The 27,460-nt window shown below is 34.6% G+C and overlaps 1 protein-coding gene across 1 annotated transcript in view; it reads left to right on the top strand.

Annotated features, from left to right (window-relative positions):
- The window catches only part of LOC114328255 (probable ubiquitin carboxyl-terminal hydrolase FAF-X), an 80,722-nt gene extending 56,344 nt beyond the window's left edge, over positions 1 to 24,378 (top strand). The window contains exons 11-17 of the mRNA XM_050659603.1: positions 157 to 438; positions 515 to 803; positions 975 to 1,315; positions 4,306 to 4,588; positions 7,910 to 8,139; positions 16,008 to 16,299; positions 18,931 to 24,378. Of these exons, the coding sequence (XP_050515560.1) occupies positions 157 to 438; positions 515 to 803; positions 975 to 1,315; positions 4,306 to 4,588; positions 7,910 to 8,139; positions 16,008 to 16,299; positions 18,931 to 19,153 (1,940 nt within the window). The 3' untranslated portion in view covers positions 19,154 to 24,378. The remainder of the gene's footprint in view (positions 1 to 156; positions 439 to 514; positions 804 to 974; positions 1,316 to 4,305; positions 4,589 to 7,909; positions 8,140 to 16,007; positions 16,300 to 18,930) is intronic.
- The last annotated feature ends 3,082 nt before the right edge of the window (positions 24,379 to 27,460 follow it).

Here is a 27,460-nt window from a genome sequence, read left to right as displayed (position 1 = left end):
TGCCATCGGAAAGCGACCTTACCCACACAATTTTAAGTTTCTCCTCGAATCGTTTTGAATCTTATTTTTTCTATTGTGGTGTTCGATTCGACCATGCTGCAGAATTTTATATTACACCTGCGTATTTCTTATAATATTAATCAAAAATCCTTCTAGGTGGACATTATTATTCGTATATTAGAAGTAGAGATCCCTCGGGAGACGTCAGATGGTACAAATTCGATGACGGCGACGTGTCGGAGTGTCGAATGGGCGAAGACGAGGAAATGAAGGTGCAATGCTTTGGCGGCGATTATATGGGTGAAGTTTTCGATCCCATGTTGAAGAGGACTACGTATAGGAGACAGAAAAGGTGGTGGAACGCCTATATGTTGTTTTATACCAGGCATGATGTTGAGGAGGAGAGTGCCTTGAAGATGATGAACCAATTGACGATTTGTAAGTACCCATTTCATAAATTTGCTTTTTACAGAACGTTCAAAACTACATCTTGGTTATATTTTATATTCTATAGCCGGTACGAGAAAAGAAACACATCTCAAGATGCCGATAGCCATAGAAAACAGTATAAGAAAGCAAAATATCAAATTTCTACACCATAGGAGTCAATTTTCTTTGGAATATTTCACGTTCATCAGAAAACTGGCGACGAGTTCAGCTCAGGGCAATACTAGACTTAGTCAACCGTTGCCAAACGATCAATTAGAACAACAGTATCTACTCAGTGTTCAACTAGTCAGCAAATTCCTTTTTCATACTGGGTGGCATACGAAGAAGAATCTACGAGGACCTGCCATGGAATGGTAAGTGGATTTTTATATAATATCAGTTAAAGGCTGTAGCGGCAGATATTTACCACCTTATCCCTATATCCTTTATCGAATTAAGAACTGTAGGAAGAAAAAGAAGCTTCCTACAGTTTATACTTACTCATAGTATCGTATTAGCTAAATATCTTAACGAATTCTTTCCAGGTGTGACGTCCTATGTTTGCATCTGCGCACCTCGCCTGTGATACGTTCCTGGTTCGCACACTGCATGCTCTTCGAGCACATGAGCCGTTTCTGCGAATACCTGCTGAGTTGTCCTAGCAACGAAGTCCGTTCTGCATTTATCAAGATCGTGGTATTGCTCGCGCACTTCTCCATCAACGACGGACCGTCGGCTTCTCCGGCGGCCCTCAACAGCACCGCCACTGGCTCTTTGAGTGATCACATCCTGTGGGCGTTGCTCAGTCTGCTGCAGAGGGAGGTCAGCGAGCACGGGCGGCATTTGCCGCACTATTGTACGGTGTTTCACATGTACGCCAATCAAGGTAAAGTTTAACATTTAGCACTTTGACAATCACAGGATCTGTAATTAAAGCATATTATAGTCTAGGGCCTGGGCTGTTTGGTGGCCGATCAATTGCATTTTGTAAAAATGATTTATAATTGTTTGTTTACAAGTTATAATCATTTAAACAATTTAATTATTTATAACAAATTCTTGTCACTTCCGACGCAAAAGCAAGTTTGAAACTTGAATTCAGCGGGTCAAAATAACAGGTGATTCAGTGAAACGGTACGATTTGGCAACGCTGCTGACGATAAACTAGAGGTGCCGCGGGCTTGCGACGTAAACGTTGTGAATCTAGAGAGCGTTTCGTTTAGACTACCATTTGCGGCCCCGCGCTGCAATTACGTGTAACATGGCTATTAAGACTTGAGTTAGGAACTTTGAAAATAGTGGTTTAACATCGCAGAAAAGAGGTGGCAGTGTCAGAACTGCTCGCACACCACTGAATATTGAAGCGGTGCGAAATTCATTACACGCAAGTCCTCGTAGATCCCTGCGACGACTTCAATATTCTGTGGTGTACGAGCAGTTCTGAGACTGCCACTTCTTTTCTGTGATGTTAAACCACTACTTTCAAAATTCCTAACTCAAGTCTTAATAGCCATATTAGACGGAACTGCAGCGCGGGGCGGCAAATGGTAGTCTAAATGAAACGCTCGTTGTACACGCACAAAACTTTCACCATTTTTGCAATAAGCTTTCACAGCAAATGCGTGTTGTTCACCCGACCATGTCTCCATGGTAACTAAACTTCCCACTCTCTAGATTCACAACGTTTACGTCGCAAGCCCACGGCACCTCTATTTTATCATCAGCAGCGTTGCCAAATCGTACCGTTTCACTGAATCACCTCGTACATATACAGGGTGTCCCGGAAACTAGTAGGTTCCTTAAAGGTGTGGGTAGAATGCACCATTTAAAAGAAAACTTTCTTATACATTTTTTTTTTTCTAAAGTCATCTGTTGGCTCAAAAAAATAAAAAATGTCTTTTACTAAAATTTATATTTGGCAACCCTGTTTTATTTTGACATAGCGAAGATATTTAAAATTGTAAACACAAACAGTCATATCATAATTATCTGTAACCCGAGAATACATCGTATTGTTGTGGTATTGTCATGATTTCGACCGGAAATATCATTTTAATTACGTAATACCAATACCTATAGTGTATAATTAGTGCAAGATTTAGGTACACCAAGGCAATTTACCTCGGAGTTTAAAGATTTGTAGATGGTTTCAAAACAAAATGTGTAAAGTGTTGTGTGCAGATAAAGCTTGTTTTACGAGAAATGGTGTTTGTGTGTTTTACTTTGATTATTTTTTTCACCTGTCAAATTCTAACGTTTTTGCTTTTTCAGCCAATCACCACGCGTCGTTCTAGTCAATCATTGAGTGTAATACTGATAAAACAGCCTCTTCCGTGATAAAACAGTCTCTTCCCTGATAAAACTTAAGGTACCCTAAATTTCACATAATACGTTACGAACGACATTGGAAAATCTCATATTAGTTATAAAAATTGTGTTTTTAATAATTGTTCATTTTCAATTTAAACAGTTTTTTATGTATTATGATGTATACACCGTTCTTAGGCGTCAACGCCCTTCGGTAGGGATCTATGGAGGAGTATCACCAAGCCGGAAGCCCTTATCCCTTCCCGTACCGCTCCTCCATAGGCCGATCAGACGCCAGTTTATTTCAGACCAAGCCGTAGACTCTATTGAGTTTTATACTACGGCGTTGGCCTTTTATAAATTTCATGACCTAGCTGAGGCTCGAACCAGCGACCGCAAATCGCAAATCCACTAAACTTGTCGATCGACTGAGCCCCAGCTAACTGGACCGTCAAGACCGACTTTTATGTATTAACAATATAATAAATAAATTGGTTCATTTTTAAATCATAAAATAATTTATCTATAGCCTACTTAAGACATTGATCCTAGTTGTCTTAAAAATATTTCACAGATGCCCGTATTTATTAATAATACATATTGGTTCACAAAATAATCTTTTCAAATACCACTCGTCCTCTAAATTTTGCTTGATATTTTTTCGTTTTCATACTTAAACTTCTTTATTTAGGGTAAAATCACTCAAACAAACCGAAATGGATAAAATCACTCGTCCTTCGGACTCGTGATTTTATCATTCGGTTTGTTTTCGTAATTTTACCAAATAAAGAAGTTTTCGTGAAAACAAAAAAATTTATCGATAAAATTTAGAGGACTCGTGGTATTACCTTTGATAATAATGCCAAAAGTATTAGTGTATGGGCTGGGATTATTAGTAATCATCTGATTGAACCACTCGAACTTCCCAGAAGATTGAATGGAGAAGTGTAGTACTCCAATTTTTTTGTAACATGTTCGACCGATAGATACTTCTTGAAGACGTAACTTGATTGAGTTGATTGTAATAAAAATTTTTCATGTAAGTTAAAACACTATACAAACCTTATTTATTAGATATTTAATAAACACAAATATTATGCTGTTTTTCTATCACTGTTATCAGTATTTTATCAATACATAATATTATGCCTAATGGTCGATGATTCATGACAGTTGAGTTCCAGTAGAATAAAATTATTTTTACACAGAAGAAGGAACGCAGCGTTGCCGGCTGTATTTGCATTTCTGTGGACATTAATCAAATGCATTAAAATTATAAAATATTTTTTTGAAAACTGTTGACTTTACAAAAAAATATATCAGACTTTTTTGCTCTAAATGGTGCAATTAGCCCGTACCTTGAAGGAACGCACTATTTTCCGGGACACCCATACGTAAGAATACACTGTGAAAATCAGTGGACTTCGAACGGCCACAAAACAATCCTGGCCCCTTGCCTAATACTGATGTTTTCATATTGAATCGATGGTTCGATAAACTTATTGAAAATTAAATCGATTTATTTACCGATTAATCGATCATTACAATGAACTATGCTTTATGATCTAGGTATTCAAGAAAAGACGCAGCTGCTGAGGATGAACGTGCCGGCGACCTTTATGATGGTCGCTCTAGACGAAGGTCCCGGACCAGCCATAAAATATCAATTCACCGAATTAGGAAAACTTAATCAATTAGTCGCTTGTTTAATTCGATGCTGTGATGTAAGCAGTAAGTGCCAGAACAGTACCAACGGTCCAGTTTTACCCAATCCCTACAAAGATCCCACCATACAGGAATACATCATGCCAATCTCCTCGCCTGCCGCCGAAATCCTATTCAACAGGAACGTGTGAGTATGAAATGATTGCATTCTTAGTTTATATATTTTCGTAATACGCCAGTCAATGGGAGCAAGAATAGGATATTACCTCCGAATTCTATCCTACTGCATGGATTTTAATGACATTTTGGAAATAGTCTCTACTTATCTCCTAATTCAAAGTCTACCCTATGCCGATGTGCGCTTTTATCTTGGGGGTGGTTCCCACCCCTTCTCGGGGGCGGAAAATTTTTTGGTAATTCTAAACAAAAACTGTTCTATGATTTTTTTTGAAAACTTAATAATTTTTATTCGTGGTTGAAAATTTGCCGACCGTCCGACCTTTTCGGACGGTTTTTGCGCATACCTTAGAAATTATGCATCTAATGAAAAAAACTATATAAAACATTTTTATAGCTTATGAAAAATCAAATAGATTCGTTTCTTCATAAATCTTCTAGTTATAATACAAAAAGAGATATGGTAGGTTAAAAGAGATTTTTTTTGTAAATATTTTTGTAAATAAAGGTAGTAATTATACGCTGATAGTGAAAGAAGCCGTGTAATTATTATATTGAAAGAAATAGTGCAATTATCAGCTGACAGTGAAATTATATATTGAAATTGAAATAAACACGAAAAATATTTGCTAATAATTGTGAAAGAAAAATAAAAATTATACTGATTATGAAAGAAAGTTGGTAATTCTATGCTGATAGTGAAATAGGTAGTCTAATTATCTAAAAATAAAAATTATGCTGATTATGCTGATGTGAAATTAATTATATGATAATGGTGAAATATATAGTCTAATTATCGACTCATAGTGAAAGATTTTAAAGAAAGATCTCGTAGTGAAAGATTTAAGTATCTACAGTTGAGTCCGCGAGTCTTTACCCGTGCGTCATTAATACCTGGCGAGATAAAACACAAACTTTTTATCTAGCATCATTCTCTTCCACGCATGAAACTCATGACAAACCAGCTGCCGTTTGTTATTAAGTAAAAACACATGTTATTTTTATGAACCATCTAGACTTAGTGCATTGAAAAGAGATAGGTACAAAAAAAGACGATTCGGTATGTTTTCATATTTTAAGCACAATTTGTTTGACGTTTCTGCTTTGTTTATTTTTGTGGCTGTCAGTCAGTTGAATTTTTTGCGGTTTTTGTCGAATTTTTGCGTTTTGAAGTTTCTTTATATTACACAAACAGTTGTTTTCACAACTAATTTTATATTGGGCTGTGAAATTTTAAGGTAAATAATTATATTTTGGCAATTAATATTTAAAACATACAAAGCTAACGTCATTCACACAGTAAAGAAATGATTGTGTTTAGGTTTCCGTCAAAGTGAATAAAATAACAAAAATAAAGTATGTTATTGAATTTTTTTATAAATTGTTTATTTATTTATTAATCAATAATAATAAAAGAATTTATTAAGCTACTTCAAATGTAGCTGTAATTCTGCACAAAAATTTTGAAGCAAAACTTACATTTGACATTCTATATATTTGATAACGTCAAATTTTAAAATAAAACCCGTAATCGGAACAGTAGCCAATTTCTGTCAGTTGTTATTACGTGAAATAGATTTCCGACTTATTTCGTATGCTTTAAATGATGACGCACGGGTAAAGACTCGCGGACTCAACTGTAGACAGCATACTATCTAGCTACGGAAGACTCAAAACAGAAGTGGAAGATCAAGTGAATAGAGCAAACAGAGCCGCAGGTTGCCTGAATGACACAATATGGAGAAACAAACATATCGGAAAAGAAATGAAAGGCAGAATTTACAAAACAGTTATCAGAACAATAATGACATACGCGGCAGAAACACGACCCGACACAGAGAGTACAAAAAGATTGCTCGAAACAGCGGAGATGAAAACCCTCCGAAAAATCGATGGTAAGACTCTATGGGACAGAGCTAGAAGTACAGATATATGACTGAGATGCAAGGTGGATAACATTAATAACTAGGTAAGGAACAGAAGAATAGAATGGAATGACCACATAAGCCGAATGACAACAAATAGGGTAGTCAGGACAGCGAGAGACGGTTCCCCAATAGGAAGACGATCAGTGGGAAGACCACGAAAACGATGGAACGACAACTTACTAGAGGCACATTGAAAAAACAGACAAAGTCATGTCTATACAAAAAGAAGAAGAAGAAGATCTATATTATAATTGAAAAAAAAAAAACTAAGAAGATGTAAACCTCCGCGAGGATGAATCGGGTTTACGTCTTAGCGTAGTAAAAAAAAAACAATTTATAAAAAATAACAATAAAAAAAATAATAAAAAGACAAATTAACAATATAAAAAAAATGCAACAAAAAATACAAAAAAAAAATTTACAAAAAAAATGAACAACCAAAACAGAGTATTTTTTAGATAATAATTGTAGATAATAATGTTAGTTTGTTACGTATTTAGAGTTAGAAATACAGAAAAAATTCCTCTGATTGAAAAATCAAATTTGTTTGTTTTTAAAATAACAAAATGTTTGGCTAATTGGCTCGGCCAAGGCCATCAAATTCACTCAAAAAAAAAAGATGTATCTTTTTTTGTTTCTCTTGTGGTTTCATCATCTGTTTTTCCTCTTATCGCCAGCTGCTCGTCTACATATTCCTTATAATGGTCTATTTGTTCATCAGTTGCATTAGTTCATGCTATTTTGTCTTTGGTACTGCTGTTTGGAATTTTCTTTAGTTTTATTCTCATTTTGATTAGTATCTCACTGATGGCACGAGTACTACCTTAAGAGAAAAATAAAAACTAATACCATTTCGGCGATCATAACAGAATTCAATTTGATATTTCGAAAAAGTCAAAAAGTTTTAAAGCACTTTTTCCTCTATATTTTTTATATAAATGATTATAAAACTAATGCTGGCCACTCACTTACGGATATCGAAGAGGCCATGGCATGCAGGCCAGGACTGAAGGCCGTTATTTGAGTAGTTAAGTTAATGAACTGCAGTTAAGATGCCACACACATGCAGTTTTGTGATCGAGCGTGCCAACGCCTTTACGAAAACTGCGTGTATGTGGTGATTTTGGCTTCAATTAACCGCCTGTCAGTCGCTCGGCCTCTTCGATATCCGTAAGTGAGTGCCCAGCATAAGTTTGCCAAACCATAGTAGACCTCTTTAAAGGACTTGCCGAGGCCTATTTTATTTCGACAAGTGAACTGTGGATCCTGACAAGTTAAATAAGTAACTATATCTATCTCTACGGGTCTGGCAGACCGCTCGAATGTTCTTATTTACCGTCGGTTTACTTTTTTTTTATATATTTCTATCAGTATCATTATAAAAAAATACACCTTTTCTGTAGATACGTCAAGAAAGTGATCGAAGATACGAATCTGACTGAAGACGCGATCAAATTCTTGCAGTTCTGTTCGTGGGAAAATCCTCATTTCTCCAGGGCGGTATTATCGGAGCTCCTGTGGCAGATAGCCTACGCCTATTGCCAAGAACTTAGACACCACATAGAGATCTTATTGTCAATTTTGTTAATAGAAGATTCCTGGCAGAATCATAGAATACATAATGCCATTAAAGGTAAGAGACGCAAGATTTTATACTACACTCCTGGTCAAAATATCCGGACACTTGTATTTTGTATGTTTTTATTTTAATTATGTAGGTGTAAAGCGGTTTCAATGGGGAGGAAGTAAACATTAATAATGGTAGGGGAGCAAAGTATGCTAAATGTGCAGTCACTCGAGCGCTTTGGGGACCTATTGGGTTGTGAAGAGTAGGTCCTAAAACCAAAAAAAGTTAAGTTTTCCATTTTAGTGGGGACTTTCCATTTTTAATTTCATTTTCCATTTCCAACAATCGTTTTTTTAGATTATAGCGCTATCTATCCATAATTCGAAAAAATGTTTCGAATAAAAGTTACTTAATTTGACATAAGGAATCCAAATCTGCAATAAAAAAATGGGGGCACCCATTTAAGATTTTAAAGTAACCCCCTCCGTGGGGGGTCGTGTTTGGTGCCATTCGATAGATTTTTCAAAAATATTGAATAAGTGTATTTTTCAGTTTTTCGATCTGATGTTCATTTCGCGAAATATCGCGGGATTCGTATTTAAAGTATTAAATTTACCCCCCCCCTCTCTCCGTAGGAAGTCATGTCTGGTATCATTCGATAGATTTTTGAAAAATATTGAGGACGTATTTTTTAGTTTTTCGCTGTCATTCATTTGCTGTTTTCTTGTGAAACTTTGGGACTCACCCATTTCCTTTCGTCCCGCTCTAATCGTCATATTTTTGAAATATACTCTTTTGCATGTACTTAATTTACCTTATCTTAATCTGACGATTTCGAGTTTTTCTAAGGATAGATTTTTTTTTCGGCCACCCTTAACGAACTCCCTTAAGCATTAAGAGCCAATATATAGTAGAGGTACATTTTCAGGGTACAAGGTTTCTCCCCATGTAATAATCTGACGCGCTCGAATAACTGCAAAAATCCACGCTTGGGCTCCCCTACCATAATAGAAATAGTTTATTTAAAAAGACATTGTTCTAAAAAACGAAAAAAAAAATAAAATTTTAATTTGTCCACAGTTGGCTGTTATTTAGGTTTAGTATCGGGTATTGCCTCCCCTGCATCTGCGGTGAATTGCAAGTATGCCTAGGCATACTTGTAATAAGAATTACTACGCTGAATCTGTTTATGCGGCATATGTTCCCATTCTTTATTCAACGCTATTTTCAGCTCTTGAATTGTTTCTGGCAATGGTTGCCCCTTTTTAATCATTTTCCCTAAAATTTCCCATAAATTTTCTAATGGATTCATGTCAGGATTACAAGTGGGCCAAAACGGGAATTCCGACAGTATTTAGGTAGTCCATGACGATTCGCGCAGTATGTGGACGCGCATTATCTTGCATAAATAAGAAATTAACCCCAACGAAAGGGGCGTAGGGGACAAGATTGTCCTCCGGACACTGTCGTATATATCTGTCTGCTGTTCGATGAAAATTAATTTGGTGCGTCCATTGAAAGAAATAACCGCTCATACCATAACACCTCCGCGACCAAAAGGCGTTCTGTGTGAAATACAACAAGGTGCAAATCGTTCTCCGAGTGTTCTCCATACACGTTCGCGTCCATCTGGAGATCGCAAAAGCGGAATTAGTCAGAAACCATTACAAAAATACTAGATTGGTTGTAAAAGGTATATTTTAAAATACCCTAAATAAGGGTCACAAGACAAAACGTTTTCGGATTAAGAAATTAGTGTTCTAAGAGCCCTAAAATTAAGTATAACCTAATTAATTGACAAAAAGTTAAAAAAATTGACAGAGGTTTAAAAAAAATATGCTTCCTTACCATATCTTCATGAGCGTCTTTCTGGAGACATTAGATATATTCTTAAAAGAGCAATTGATAATATGTACTCACATTTCTTTCAAAGTACCCAACAATCTAGGACAGTGTCTTACCAATTCTAAAGATCCTATCAACTACATGGATCGTAGTGGTGTGTACAGATTACAATGTTCTGATTGAGATGCTACATATATAGGTAGGCCCTGTAGATCCCTATCTTCTCGCTCCTTAGAGCACACCAAAAGAGAGAACACTTCTTCTTTGCACAACATCTCATACAAAACAAACATACCCTTAATATCCCAGAAGATGTCTCATTATTACATAATATTTCACAAAAAAAAAACTTCCTAAAATTGGACCTGTATGAAGACTTAGAAATACTTAAAGAGAAGCAAAGAAGTCCTAATTGTGTCAATCGCCATGTGTCATTTAACCGACATTTCCAACCCCTACACCGTCAACTTTTTTCATAAACCACATCTGATACAATTTTCTCTTTTCTTTGCCTCATCATTTATGACTACATATTACCTACTTCTATTTCACTCCCAATTGTCGATAAGCAACATCTTAACGTTATCTCTTTAATACTTCATTCGTAGTTCATCCTTTCACATTCTCATTATTTCACACCTGCTTTATTCCAAAAATTTTTAGCTCCTATATCGCATATACCACCACATCTCCCAGAATTGATTCTCATTCCAGCCAACCTCTTCTCCTTAGTCTTATCTCATAGCTTATCGATTAGAAAACTCTCCTATCATAACAACACACTACACATCTTTCATGGTCCAATATCACAACATACTCTGTCAGACTTTTCACACCCTCCAACTTCTCCCATGTTTTATGATCACTTCATTTTCAAGCAATTTGATGTCAAGTATCTGGAGGACTCAGTTTCATCAAGCTACTTTTAGTCTCATTTTCAGTCAAATACAAAAAACAGTATTTCTTTAATTATCATATTACATATTCTATCTTTATCCACTTTATGTTGGGTCCACTTACATTTTACACTCTAAGCAAGTTATCAGTCATCAAACTTCAATTATTAATACTCTTAGATTTGCACACATATAAGTTCGTCCGCTATAACTTTTCCCATGCGGTACGATTCATTTTCAATCAAACTAAGTCAAAACATAAATTGAAACGAACGTCGATGTGTATATACTATTTGTATACTGTATACTTATATACTACACACCTCGGCGTACGTTTCACTTTCTGTTTTGACTTAATTTGATTGAAAATGAATCGTACCGCATGGGAAAAGTTATAGCGGACAGACTATACAATTTTGTGTTCCTAGACGTCTATACGTATAAGGCCTTTTCCCATTATTTGTCTAATTGTATTGATATCATACCACTAATACAACAACTATTGGTATTGTTGACTGCATAACTTCTGGTAACGTAAACATTTTATTTTCCTATTTGATCACTTAATTAATAGAATTTTTGATCTATTTGCGAATAACTTTAACTTCAACATATGTAAATTTGATACTGTTTTTTTTTATTTAAAATATTAAAATAATCTTTTAACGTTGTGGCTGAATTAATAATACAACTAAGTTACATTGACAGTTCTTAACGTCATTCTGGGTTGCTCTTGAATTCAATTGTCAGTTGGCCATTGAAATCCAATATGTGAGGTTTTCTCCAAAAAAAAAGTTCCAACCACGTGGGAAGAGTCCTGTGTTGCCCTGGGTAACATCCAGGCATATCTAGAACATCATTTGCATTTTATATAAATATGTAACATAACATAATCTTTTACATTTAAAGGGTTTTTACCCAACACATTTTGGTGGCTTTGGCATGCTATTTTTTGTAAGTATGGTCTCTTGTTTTTTAAAACCTCTGTCAATTTTTTTTAACTTTTTCTCAATTAATTAGGTTATACTTAATTTTAGGGCTTTTAGAACACTGATGATGGATTTCTTAATCCGAAAACGTTTTGTCTTGTGACCCTTATTTAGGGTATTTGCATTACATTTTATTGCTGAACAGTCTAGTCTCTGTGATCATTCGGAAATCTCATCCTGTTAGCTCGAGGAGCTAACCAATTTGTGCCAATTTTTGTAGCGATAAACTACCCCAGATAATTGAAATATTGAGAAATAATATGTATTTCAATCAACTATGATGGTTATCGTGCACCCTAGCCTAGCTCAGATTCTCAAGGTGTGTATTCGTCTTGTCCTAAAAAAAAATATGAATAATGAAGATCTCGATTGGAAGCAAACAAAACAATGCTTTAACTAATCATGTTTATTTTTCAATAAAGATATAATAAAATATGACTTATTAAATGCAATAACATATATATTCAGATTCTTGCCGAACGCTAACAATTTTTGGATTGTACTTATGTGGCTTTTGGTATTGGTTCGATGGTAACTCCTTGATGTCGATTGGTACTGCTATTGACTTGTAGACCTGGGCAGATGTTGTGGCATCAGGTCCCTGCAGCTACGGTTTTGATGGTGTTGGTTGTTGCAGTCTAGACGTAGTAAGTCATTATATGGTCCTCATGGTTTTATCGCCGGCGATGGAGGATGCTTGAGGCTCCCAAAGAGGGAAAGGCGATTTTATTACAAAAACTAGAAGGCAAGCCATATATTAGTGACAATCAAGAAGTCGAAAGCAAAATGTGTCTTCTGTCATTCTTCAAGAAATAATCAAAAAGAGTAGCAGATGGCAAGAATAAATTAAATGGAATTATTATTAATTATTACTAGTTAAAATTATTTGTGATTTACACGTGCATATACATGTAAGTTAAAAAGAAATATTTAAAACTGACCATGCTTTTAGAAGATGGAGGTTAAGTATAAATAAATGGTTATAAAAAAACTGTTAATGTAAAAATGGAATGAATACGAAAGATTCTTACCCCAAGAGAGATATGCTGTTGGAATTAAAATAGCTATTATAGTCGGTTCGCTAAACTCATACACAACTGGCCAGTGATTTTAGTAAGGAATTTTGCCAATTTGGTAACATTGGCAAAAAAATAATTACTAAATAGTTAGTAATTTTGCCAATTTTGGCAAAATTGGTCAAAAACAAAAAAAGTATCAACTAAAATCACTAGCCAGTTGTGTCTGAGTTTAGCGAACCGACTATATCAGCCTATATCGTCTGTTAAATAAATTAATTTTGCCATCTCTCCATTATTGTCACTCTCATTGACATGACAGCGCAAAGTAGGAGGTCGACAGGCATGTTCCGTCTTAGGTCGAAAAGTCGCTGTTAATTTAGGTCATGTTAATTTAGGGCTTATGAGAACGTAAACCTCTTTCATGCAGAACTCTTCTTACAGTTCGTGCAGAAATATGAGTTACCAGAGCTTCTAACAAACGATTAGCGAGAACATTTTATGTTAAAGAACAGTTTCGTAATGCGGAAAACTTTTAAAAAACGTTCATCATACTGATCTCTGCACCTTTTTCTGTCTGATACTGGTCGTGTACTGTAGTCTTCAGTCTGAGGATACTTCGTAAGAGCATCATGAACAGTACTTTTAGCAATATTCAAATGATTTGCTATACTGCGACCATGTAATGTCACAACTTTTGCATTATTTTCGGGAGTCATACTAACACGATTTGAAAACACTAATGAACAGTGGTTTTAATTTATCAGAATAAACGTGAAACTTATCGTAAATGCAAAAAATCTGTTACTGCTAGTAAACAAGATAAAGTATCATCAATATCAAATTTTGTTTGTATGGTAACACGATCATTAGAAACTTTAAAAGAACCGTTATATTGTTATGGATGAACGTTTTTTAATATTAATGTTTACTTCCTCCCAATTAAAGCCACTATACACTGACAAAATTTAAAAAAATTAAAAAACAAAATTCAAATGTCTGGATTTTTTTGACCAGGAGCATACATTAACCTTTCCCGGCTGGTGCGGGATACAGTTGTATTCCATAAAGCGAAATTTCGTTGTAATTAATTATATTTGGTCCCCTTATGCTTTATCTTTTTTTAACGTGTCTGTTTTTGTATCTATTACTAATCGCAATGACATGTAAATTTTGTAATCCAAATTAACTAGTAATAAAAAAATAAAAACCATGTGGGATACATTTGTATCCCACACCGTATAATATGTGGTTCAAGTTTCCTATTGCATATTTGTATTATATGTTTCGTATTACATGTATGCCCCAGAAAGAATGAGAAAAGGATAAGAAGAATGTGTCAAAATTGTACTATACCAGTTTGTTCAAATCATAGCTTTGCCAGAATAACAATTGTATGTATTGTTTGTAAGGATGATAATACGATGTAATATTTTTTTATTGATATTTTTTAATACTTGTTTGATAACAATGATTTTTTATTCATTTGACAGATCACTATTAGAAGGTCACTAAAAATCCCTTAAAATCTGCATGTAACACTCAACTTCGAACTGGGGCACATTTGTATTCCGTTCGTCTAAAGTTAAGGTTTAAGACCATCGGCTGGGAAAGGTTAAGCAATGATTTCCTTATAGAAAATTTGTTTTTGAATAGCTAAAACTTTATACGTCATTTGTATCCAATTAGATACAAATAACTTTGATCGTTTTTGGCCACTTGTATCCAAACGGATACAAAGGAATACTTTCACTTTAGGCTAACTGTATTCAAAAGATTTCGCATTTAATTGAATGGGGGACTTATAAAGCATGGCTGGTTGGTCCAAAATTTCTTTTTGGCCAACGATTTAGTTGATAATTTAACACATTTTCTTAAAAATAAAATATAATTAATTTAAATAAAAAAATAACACATTTCTTCTTAATAGGTATTGATAAAATAGGTATTTGTATATCAAGGGAGCAAAGTGCTACTTTTCCTCCCGAGAATGCGGAGGCAGTAATTATTCAAGGGAGGAAAAGGCACTTTCCCATGTTATACATATGATCTTTCCACCTCCCTCAAATAGCAAGTCATTTTTTCATTTTTAAATAATTTATTTATGTAACTAACTAACAAAATTTATTAGAGAACTAAAACTAACAAGTAGGTGCAGTATAACTGTCAACTGTCAAATATAAGTCAAATTATTAATGTAAACATTGTTAAATCAAAATAACATCTTACTGTTTTTTACCATTCTGCAAAATACAGGCTGTTTTATAAATAAACGCTAAAATGTATATACCCTATTCCACGAACATACGCCTGTTTTGGATACTTCAACAACGAATATTTTACCGTGCAAAATAAGAAGAACGAAAGTAAATTGCAAATTACATTGTTGTTTATTGGAATAATTATTAGCGCCATTTACTTTCGTACTTCTTATGTTGCACAGTAAAATATTCGTTGTCGAAGTAATCCAAAACGCGTATGTTCGTGGAATGGCCCATAGATACTTACGTAATAGAAAATAGAATAGTGTGTAGAGCGTCAATAAGTAGTTATTTCATCAATGACATACCATGACGTCACTTTTACTTTTACTCCCTAGGGAGTAAAAGTACTTTGTCTTCCTAGGGAGGAAAAAAGTACGACTTTGCTCCCTACAATCAGGTCAGAAAATGTATACTTTCGGTTTAGGTAGGTGGAAAACCCTTTTAATGAATGTTATTACATTAATAATTCGGATTTATGAGTAATAAAAAAACATTTGAGACAATAAAACTTTTTACAAACACTACATTTGTGGCGAGTTTGGGAAGATTTGGCTTGGGCATATTTCCAATCGTGGCTGTTTGTTAGCTTTTCATAGCAAGCCATACAATACTCGCGACCAACAAAATCTGATAGGAACAAACGTGTTTATAACGCTGAATCCAAATCGATACAAGTGACCAACAGCGTCAATTTATGCAAATGGGCCACTTGTATCCATTTCTATACAACAATGTTTTTATGAGAATATAACATTATAACATATAAAATTATAAAAGATACAGTTAAGTAGGGCATTTTTGGTACATAATAATGAATTTTACACGGTGGCCCCCCAGACCTCTGTTTTTTTTAACATGGTGGCGCCTAATGTGCTAAGTCGTGGCAAGTTTGTACTTACTGTTCAAGTTGTGAATATTTTGTAGGTGTTCCGGAAGAGCGGGAAGGTCTTCTGGAAACCATCGTCCGTGCCAAGAATCACTACCAGAAGAGGGCGTACCAGTGCATCAAGTGCATGGTGGCGTTGTTCAGTCGTTCGTCGGCGGCTCAAGCTATGCTGTTGAGACAGGCCGAAGTGAGGCGATCGTGGACCTCAGCAGTAGCTTGGTTACAGGACGAGCTGGAGAGGAAGTACCCCCCGAATGCTCAGTACTCCTACAACACGTGGTCGCCTCCGGCACAAAGCAACGAAAGCTCCAATGGATATTTTCTTGAAAGGTAAGTAACAATTTCTGTATTTTTGTGTCCATTTGCTTATAGTATTTCCATACATTTCTTAACCACTTCCTACCTTTGATGTTTGTCCACTGCTTTTTCTTTCCAATTCTTAATGTTACTTTGTTGTAAATATTTATATGCGCTGTCCTTCCATCTCATTCTTGGTCTGCAGTTTCTTCTTTTTTGTAGTGGCTTTCGTGAGAGTACCATTTTCGGCAATCTTTACTTTCCTATTCTTTCAATATGTCATAAATATCGTATTCTCTGTTCCTTGATTACCGTCGTTATTTTTAGTTCGTTACATAATTTTTCAAGTTCTTTATTATTCTTTCTTCTTGATTGAACATCTATTTTCACCTCTATATATTACTGTTTGTATTTCCCTCGCCGATCACCTTTTTAAAAGGCCTGTTTCTAATTAAGTACCCATGTTTTGCATGCATATATATCTATAGGCCTGCCTGCTAACTGCTTTGTAAATTCTAATTTTTGTAGAAAATAGGAAAGTCTCGGATACAGAATACATTATTAAAAATAATATACACTAATTTAAATCTGAAACTTTCTTTATTTAGAACCATTCTTTGTTAACGTCCTGAATCTCTGCCTTCCACAATTTACAAGGCATAGAGACGACGAATATAGAAAACGGAAAGGATTCTACAATATGCAATCACATTCCGTTTTCCTTCGTCTGGTAAAAGGTACAAGAAATGGTTCTTAGTACTCACAATCTGAGTAAAGAGAGAAGTTAATTAAAAGACAATTTATGTGTCATTTCGATTTCAGAGGCAAGGCATAATCTGCAAACAGCGCTGTTTCTACTCACAATCTGAGTAAAGGTAGAAGTGAATTAAAATTTTAATTCTAATTTTTGTATTTCTTTAGATCTATGTATGTATTTGGATTTCATTAATGATCGCAATGCTCCATACTTCTTGTTCCTTTTTACTATTCGTGTCTTTATCTGCCCTTCCTCATGTCCCTTTTCATCTAATTTTACACCCAGGCAAGTAAATTCTGAACTCTTTTGAACATGCATATATTTTCCCTTCTGCTTCCAATGTGAAATTGCCCATTTTTTCCTTTATCTGTTTCTCTCATTAAGAGCAAACAGTAGCGATCAACAGGTAGCAACAAACGCGTTCCAAGATTGCGGCTCTAATTTTGAATATTTTGTCGAGATATTTGGCACACATATTCGTAATATAATAAAGAATGGCGGTACAGAGCCCAATTTCAGAAATATGTTAGTATGTGGAAATTACTCTATAATTAAATAAAATATTGAAAAAAGGAGCCTGTACCGCCATTAAGAAAGACAAAAAAATAAACTTTCTTCAAATAAACTTTTTTATCCCGTGCCTAGATTTTGTGTCACATTGGAACTACTAAAAATCGATTTTTTTATAACAAGAAATCGAACATCACTGACTTGACAACATTTCGCGCCTATGCGTATAAAAATTACTGTTTTTGATAGTATAAACGTCACTGTCAGTGTCGAATTACCGACGCACTGTTGCCTCACTTTTGAAAGTTCGCAGAACTTTCGAAATCTTGGACAGAGTTTGTTGCTACCTGTTGATCGCTACTGTGTGCTCTTAATATGTATTTTGTCTTTAAAAGTGTACTTGTCGTTAAAAGTGTTAGATCGTCTGTGGATGCTTTACATTGATGGCCATATTTTTAAATATTGTTTCCTGTATATATTTTTTTGCTTTTTCTAATTATTCCTTCCAGTAACAAAGTCATTGATAGTGGGTCTCCTTGTCAAAATCCTTCCTTTGTTTCAAAATTATTTGATTTATGACCCTTCCATAATATTTCGTTTGTTGTACCATAGTCATTTTTGCCGTCCTGACTATTTTACTTGGTAGGCCTATCTCTTTCAATAGGTCGTACATCTATTGTAGATTTACTCTATCTTAGGCCTGTCTAAAGTCGACGAACAGAACATATACTGCTGTTTTATGTTCGAAGTACATATTCGGAATTTCTTTTAGCGCAAATATTTGGTCTTTTGATTTCGTCGACTTGTTGTTTCTAAATCCTGCCTGGTATTCGCCCAATATCTTTTCCGTGTATTGATTTAGATTTAGCCTTTTCCTTATAAATTGTATCAAAATATTGTAGACTACTTCTAGGAAAGCAATGCCTCTATAGTTTTAACATCTCATTTTGTCACCTTTTTTGTGTCTTACGCATATCTTTGTATAGCTCTCCTATGCTCTGCTGGCCTTTTTTCGGTTTCTCATATTCTCTTTATCAGCTTATGTATCTCTTTATGTAGCCTTTTACCTTCTGCTTTTATCATTTCAGCCGATATTTCTGTTACTACTAGACTTTTATTGTCATTTTGTCATTGCGGTCTTCGTAGTAATTTTTAGGGGATTGCTTAAGAAATCTTGGACATTTTTTCTTCTGTATCTGTATTCTGTAATGTACGACATTTTGTTCTTCTGAATCGATTTCTACTCCTTGTAGTCTTATTATTATGTCGTCTTTTGTCTGTGTTTTCCATGATCCTGCGGTCACCTAAAATTAGTCCTTCGAGCCGGATCTGAACTATTTATAGTATATAATTATATTGTTCAATTATGTGATGAACTATATTTGACTCTCTTCCAGATCAAACAGTGCCCGCAAGACGTTAGAGAAGGCGCTAGAACTGATGCCTGAGACCGAAAGAGAAGAGGAAGTGGAAGAGACGCACTCGCAAGAGGAGCCGTCGCCGCCCTCCGAGCAGCATTCGCAGCAGCACACGATCGCGCAGCCGCAAAATGTCGATAACAACGCGCCGTCAGAGCTGCCGGATGTAACACAGCACTGCGAAAACCAGCAGGACAGGTAAAAGAAATGACGGACGGGACGGCGGTTGTCGAGCATTTCATCCACTTCTATAAGCTTTGCACGTTATATAAAACGGGCGATAGGAATGTGATATGTATGTATATATTATAAAAAACGTTAACACACGCATTTTATATTGGCTGGGAAGCATTTTTCTCTTGAGCATGTTCCTCATATTTTTTTGGTTTTTAATCCGCAAGTCTAAATGTAAATACCGAGGCAAAAAATACGACGAACCGGACTCGGAAATTGACTTTCGAGGTCCCGCTTCGAGATAGTTAAGAAAAAATGGTCACTTTTCTATGTAGCACTCTTTTGTATAAGAATGAAATATAAATTGAGTACAGTTTCATCGACTTTAATAAAGAACACTCAGTATATGTATGGAAGGATGTAGCTAACGCTTTTTTAGCAAAATATTTAAGTACACAGTTTATCTTTAACCTCGTGAGAAAATTTAAATGTAAATATCTAGGGAAAAAATGTGCTCTGTATACTAGGTTTGTACTGGCGCGGGTAGATCAGAAGAATAAAGGAAAGAAGTGACGATATTGATGAGAATTTGTCTTAAATAGAACCAATATTTAACAAACAAATTCATTTTGGCATTCTGTTTTTCTAAACAGTTTTATTAATCTTAATTACACTTCAAATTTTGATTTTATTTAATGAAAAACTTGTGTAGGTACGCCCTTGGTTTTAAAATCGTTCAAAAAACAACTCGTTCTCTTTCTTACATTTTTCTCTATTCATAACTACAAAAAACTTAAATTTATAACCCCTTTAACGTTTGAAGAAGACGGTTGCTACGAATTCGTTTCTTTATATCACATTTCACAGATTTCCTCATCATTTTTATGTGCTATAAACTACTGGTAGTACTGGTTTTAATTATTTAATGAAAAAATGGTTTAGACACGTCCCTGACTCCGAAATCAGAATAGCGGGGTGTTGCCGCGTTATTGATAACCCCGAAACCACAGAGAAGGTCCTGATAAAAACTTTTATAAGATGTTGCGATAAATTCATCTCCTTTTATCACAGTTCATAGATTCTCACTTCGTATTTATGTCGTATAATCTTATGGCTTTATTTATTTATTAAAAAAATTGTTTAGGTACGCCACTGACTCAGATATCGTTAAAACAGCGCATGGTTGCCGCGCTTACATTTTTTCCTATTATTAACCACGAAACCACAAAAAAAAATTTATCAAACCTTTTATAAGTGTGGGTGTGCCGAACAGCTGAGGCGGTATGCTGTCCGACTTCCACCCAGAAGCAGAGGTGTTACCAGGATGACCCTAAGGGAGGGTTACCTACTTGATGGTCTCTGGGAGGTATGAAATAGTAATGGTGTTAAGCGTATAGACCTCAAAGTACATCCAAATGGGGGGGGGTTATAACCCCCAAAAACCATCCCCTGGTTACGCCTATGCCCAGAAGACCGGGGATCGAATCCCGCGCCTGCGAGAACATCTAAACATTTTTAGAAAACGTCTACAGGCAGAAGGTCGACTCAGCCTGAATAAAATGAGTACCTTGGGTAAAACCAGGGGTAATAATATGCGGTTGAAGGCTAGCACTGGTCCTGTTACTTTCCTTGTATACCGTAGACCCTAGAGATAGCAGACTACCCTGCTATAACCATACACCCAAAGCCGCGTTAACGGTATAAAAGGGAGACTATTATTATACCTTTTATAAGACCATTGTAATGAATTCGTTTTTTTATATCGAAGTTTATAGATTGCCACTCCTTTTTTTTTAATGATATTTTAATCATTGTCAGTTTACTAAGCGATTTAAATATTCCAACTATGTATTTAGAAAGGAATATTGTAATATCACAATTTTTACTGAAAATTATAAAATTGGCAACGCCGCGCTGTCATTTTCACGTACAAACCTACACTGTTGCCAAAAAACTTTTGTTTTGAAAATACGACAATTTTAGAATTATTTCTTATTGTTGCATATTCTTTCGCTAATATTAATAAATATTTTAAATTCCTCTTTTAATCATCGACAGCTTTACTAACATTTATTCTTCTGATGACTACTCACGCTGTTGTTCAGTAGTTTTCTCATTTTGTGATATTTTTTAATTTTACGTGATGGTTAAATGGTGTTTTAGTTCGAAGATGCACATAAACGCAGAAACGTTTGTCTAACATCTTGTAAAAGACTGATTTGGATATCGGTATTTGTTCTAACACCCTAAACATTGAAGCCGAGAGCTTTCTAAATGTAGCGAATGATATTTTTTGCCAGAAGCATGGTAATAACATTTTTTATCATTAATAGTGTCATATAGGGATTTTCATTCACAGTCATTTGTTTCGAGCTACTGTCACAAGTCGTATAATCCGTATATATTAATATTATACACAGATTATACAACATATGAGAGAAGCTCGAAACAAATGACAATCGATGAAAAGTCTTATTAACGACAACTGTAATTAATCAATTTATTTTACTGTACAAAATAATCATCGTATGCTTGCTTCTGTTGCTAATAATTAAGTCCAGATTGTGTCGAATTATTTGGTGATGAATGATCAATATTTTAAAGTGGTACCTCTATGGTAGGTCCAGATTTTGTCGAATGATTTGATGAAGTTTATAAAACTTCTGTGGGGATTCATTTACACTGCGCTCTTGTTTAATCATCAATACTCTATCTTGGACTCCTTAGTAAACATAATTTTTCAAAGTATTTAAGTTTATAGCGATTTTTTTGGGGAAATTGTGCTGTCACACTCTACTTTGCCATAATTATTGTGAATTTTCTTTTTGTTACACATATTTTCACGTACACCCATCGCCGAGTTGAAAAAAAAAATGGATTAATTTGTGTTGTAACACGATACCAAAAGCTTTCTTGTCATCTATAAATACTCTGAAATTTGCTGCCATATTTTTGAATGTCATTCTTTATTTAATATATTTTCCGAGTTGTGTAGATCTCTACTGTTTTTTTTTAATAAAATTAGACTAATTTGTGATGTACCAAAAGCATTTATTGACATCTATATACACTGTAAACCAATAATTTTATACCCTACTTGTTTATTTTTTCCTTTATTAGATATACTTTCCGAATTGTGTGAATGTAGTCAAATTGTTTTACAGAAAGTTTGATTAATTTGTGGTGGTACACCCTACTAAAAGCTTTCTTGGTGTCTATAAACAGTTTTTTTAACGCGATACCGTTATTGTTAATTTTTCGCGATTTTTCCTTTATGCCAAATTTTTTTACAAATTGTATAGGAATACGGTTTTTTAAAGAAAATTGTCTCTCGTTTTTGGGTTTTCACCCATTTTAAAAAAAGTTGGTGAAAAAGGTTGAATTATATTTGAACGTTTTCACATTTTTTTAAAATGGATGAAAACAATGTTTTTTACTTAAGTTTTTTTCTTTTAAATAATTTGTTTATTATATTCATTTACAATAAGTTAAATATTATAATGTTTTCTACTTTGTTATTTTCTTTTTTAAATCTACTTTGGCAACGCTGTGCTGAGAAAGCCCTACCTACGACATGAAGTGGGTTGTTCGCGCTACCTCGCTTTGCCGGCGTATATCTTCTAACCCGTTTTAAATGTATAATAAATACATGTCTCTTTGTCGCTCTTATTAAAGGCGCAAACCAGCCATGAGAAATTTCTCAATCGGTAGATGGTTCTTTATATTATATATCATATATGTAATTCATAATTGTTCTCATTTATAGGGCCTAGTAACTTCCTTTCAAATATGTCCACACAGTTTACAGATTTTTGAGTCAATACCAAAGTTTCATATGCATAGCTCACTATCGGTCTGATTGTGGTCTTGTAGATTCGTATCTTAGTCCTTTGATGTACTCTCGTGATTTAAATATGTGGTACATAGCAAAGTATGCCGATATTGACTCCTAAATAGGTAAAGCTATCTACTTTTTCTAAGTTGTCAACTGTCAGGTAGGGTCGTGTTGCTCTGTTCGATCGGCTTTGTACCAGGATTTTAGTCTTTTTGTGTTTATTGACAGACCTACTTGTCTAACACGTGATTTAAGTTCCATATACGTATTCTCGCCCGTTGCTTTGGTTCTGCTCATGATATTTATGTCATCTGCGTATGCTGCCAGTTCGACTGATTTGTTGATGTGTGATGTTTTTCTAATTATGTATTCCAGTGCTAAATTAAACAGTATTGGTGCCAGCCACCCTGTTTTAACCCTTGTGTTATTTGAAACGGGTCTGTCATCTCATGTTGGTATAATGTTCATGTTCTGTGTGGTCCACATCATCATTGTGAGAGTTTTTAGTCAGCGCGTTGTCAAAATATGTTTTCCAAGTTACGTTTCTTTCTTTCGTTTGGTGATGTCGTACTGTACCAAAAGATTTCTTGGCATCTGTAAAGAAAAATTGACTATAATTTCTTGTTTTTGACGAATTTTTTCTTTATTCCACATTTTTTCCCAAATACTGTACGTAGACATCGTGTTTTTAAAGAAAATTGGACTAATTTGTGGTGTTGCACTCTACCAAAGGCTTTATAGAAATCAACAAATCGTTAACATATACAGTTTGTACAGTTTAACAACGTTTTTATCCTTGTACATAACATTTTGTAACATATATTCCTTTTCCTGCTTCTGTGACCTAGTCAGAAAGTAAATGCGGTGTTTTTGTTGTATAGAAAGTACCAAATACTATTTAATCATCATATTGTGAAGCCTGAAACGGAAAGCCACAACGAACAGGCAACATTGAGTATGTTTACCAACGCAAACATGTAAATATTTAGGTACTGAAAAAAAAATTGAAAAAGTTCTTTATATATTTTTATTAATTTTAATATTGAAGTTTTGTATATACATAATGTGTAACTTTTGAAGTTGTCGCAGATAACGAACATGAAATGGTGTTCGTTCTTTCGTTGTGGCTTGGACATTTTAAGTTTCGAAGTGTCTTATCGCGTTTATTTATTAATTGATAAAAAGTATGACTGTTAATAAAAAAACACAAAATTGTTTCCCCCTCCTCCCATTTATGTTGTGTATTTTGTAGGATAGAACACTTGGAGGGACTTGTATACTTATTATAAAAGTTGTAATTTTTGTTTTAAAATGTGTCCTCATTTATCCCTTAAATTATTGCTTAATCCTAAGCTTATACATTTTGTTTGTATTATAATTTATGATAATTATAAAAAATAAACTCAAATTTTACATGACTTCGGCCTTCTTTATTCCCCACATCCTCTTAGAGGATGCAAAGATGTAATCCATCTTCTCTATAGTAGAGAAGTTCTAACCTATAGACATAGGCAGCGGACTAAGACAGGGAGACTGATTGAGCCCTATGCTCTTCAATTTAATCATGGATGGAATCATCAAAAGCATCCACAAAGGAAGAGGATACAGAATGGGAAACAAATAAGTAAAAATAGTCTGTTACGCAGACTCCGCAATACTGATAGCCCAAGATGAAGATAGTCTGCAAAGCTTAGTCCACAGTTTTAACATAAAAGCAAAAGAATTCAATATGACAATTTCATCTTAGAAAACTAAAATAATAGCGTTGATTGAAATATTGATCAATCAACGATAATAGTAATCAGTAAAGAACCTATCGGATGTAAAATAGAAATTTATGGCATCAGTATTGAACAAAAAGCAGTAATGGAAATAAAATACCTTGGAATTGCATTGTCCAGCGACGGAGACCTGGACAAAGAAGTACAAAAAGCAGGATGCTTTAATAACACTATATGGCCACAGTATAAAGAGGGACAGTAGAACTACTCTCAGAAAAATTGGAAGTAAAATCTTTCAACGCGCATGTCGACCGCGCAAGGTTCCCAGTCGCTAGACCACCACTCTTGCATTGCTAATCGCGTAGAAACATACGGGTTTTAACAGGGAAAACCAGTGTTGTTAATCCTGCGGATTTCTCCGTAGATCTACGGTTTTTTGAAATTTTTTCGGATATCAACCACATTTCTACGGATTTTTCATCTGCAGTCATCAAGAAGCTAAAATGGGGATTTTTACAATTGAAAGTGTTATTCTTCTTCTGTTTTGGTCTGTCAAGTGTCATTCGTCTTCTTTTTTGGTCTGTCAAGTATCATTCTTCTTCTTTTTTAGTCTGTCAAGTGTCATTCTTCTTCTTTTTGGTCTGTCAAGTGTCATTCTTCTTCCTTTCTGGTCTGTCAAGTGTCAGTCTTCTTCTTTTTGGTCTGTCAAGTGTCATTCTTCTTCTTTTTTTTTGGTCTGTCAAGTGTCATTTTCTTTCACATCCCTCTACGGAAATATTCAGTTGAGGAGTTAACAACAACAACACTGGGGAAAACCCGCGTCCACCACTGGTGAATTACCAATTGCATACTGCCGGTATTACTTCTTGAGATCAAAGTGCCGACATAGAAGAGGTTTTACTGTCCCTCTTTATACTGTGATATGGCGAAACCGACATATCGATACATTTTTGGCAAAGTAACGTAAGTGACATTTTGTTTTTCCATTAAACTAAAGCTATTATTGTTTAGAAGATACTGCCAAAGTGTAGTAAGTCTAGAATTAATTCAAACATAATATGTCTAGGCTTACAACACTTTGGCAGTACCTTCTAATAGTCCATGTGGTGAGACCGCTCCTGTCTAAAAAACATTTCTAATTCGGTTGCTCTGCGGATTCATATTCAAAAATGTCCCCTTTAAACAAATCTGAAGGGTGCCGGACGGAATTTTTGGGCAGCAATTGTTTAAACAAATACATAAGATCACCTTTTATTGCTCCAAAAAATATATTTTTAGGTTTTTTGGGTCATTCTAAACAAGAAAGGTATCTTGTGATTTTTCTCAAAAATTGAGTTTTCGAGTTATAGGCGATTTAAAATCTAAAAAATGCGAAAATACGCATTAAATTAGTATTTTTAAGGGTGCCAATAACTTGGATTAAAGTTTAAACATTCCTTTTCAAAGTTCCGAAGAGTGATCGGGTCTAACTTCAATTTAGACTGTAGTTTTTTAATTGTTAATTATGCGTGTCCATCCGGTTTTTTTGCCGGTGCGGCGCGCACTATTTTCAAAAATCTCCTATTTTCCTCCGAAAAATATTTTTTTTTAGATTCTTTGGGACATCTAAATAAAATAATTTTCTTGACATTTTTCTCAAAAGTTAATAGTTTTAAAGCTATAAGCGATTTAAAATCAGATAAATGACAAAAAACACATTTTTGCATTTTAAATCGCTTATAACTTTAAAACTAGTAACTTCTGAGAAAAAGTCAAGAAACTTATTTTATTTAGAATGTCCCAAAGAATCTAGAAAAAATATTTTTCGGAGGAAAATAGGAGATTTTTGAAATAGAGCGCGCCGCACCGGCCAAAAAATCGGATGGACATGCATAATTAACAATTAAAAAACTACGGTCTAAATTGAAGTTAGACCCGATCACTCTTCGGAATCGTGAAATGGAATTTTTAAACTTTAATCCAAGTTATTGGCACCCTTAAAAATACTAATTTAAATTTTATTTGTATTTGTATTTGTTTAAAAAAATTGTTTCAACAATTTCTGTCCAAAAATTCCGTCCGGTACCCTTCAGAATGGAAAAACATGATTCGCCAAAAATGTCACTTACGTTACTTTGCCAAAAATGTATCGATATATTAACATTGAGATGAAGTCAAGAATTTATAAAGTCAGTGTAAGACCAATAATGATCTATGCATCAGAAACAAGACCCGATACAGCCACAACACAAAGACTATTAGAAACGGCAGAAATGAGTGAAGACAGAAGAAAATGTAACGTACAGTGTATAAACAAATGGACACTAAATAGAAAAAAAAAAAGAATGGAATAAGCAAAATGAGCGAGTCACGTGTGCTCAAAATGAGATAAATCAATCGATAAAAGTATCGGCCGACCCCGCAAAAGATGGAGTGAAAACCTTCCATAAAATGTATCAATCCGCCAATGAACAAGCAGAATTGCTTACAAATATTAAGAAAAAGAATCATCCTCTTAAAGGGAGGAAACGAAAGGGTGACAACCTCAGTTTCTTCAATTTCAATTTACAACCATTTCGAAGTCAAAACGGTCAATTTTCTCATTAACCGGGTAAGTATAGTTTGTCCATTCAATTTCTGCATAATTAACTCATTATTTATAGAACCTAAAACCATGAAACAAGCTTGCTTGTCCCGATACAACAAAATATATCAAATAAAGATAGTAATATGACAAAGGACTGTTATTAATTATTGTGACAGCCTGTATGTGTGTTTTCAGTTGATTTTCATATATTTA

Source organism: Diabrotica virgifera, chromosome 8 (genome assembly GCF_917563875.1).
Source record: "Diabrotica virgifera virgifera chromosome 8, PGI_DIABVI_V3a".
Lineage (NCBI taxonomy): Eukaryota > Metazoa > Arthropoda > Insecta > Coleoptera > Chrysomelidae > Diabrotica > Diabrotica virgifera.
The sequence above is the reverse complement of the archived record's forward strand: the minus strand, read 5'-3'. Positions and strand labels throughout refer to the sequence as shown.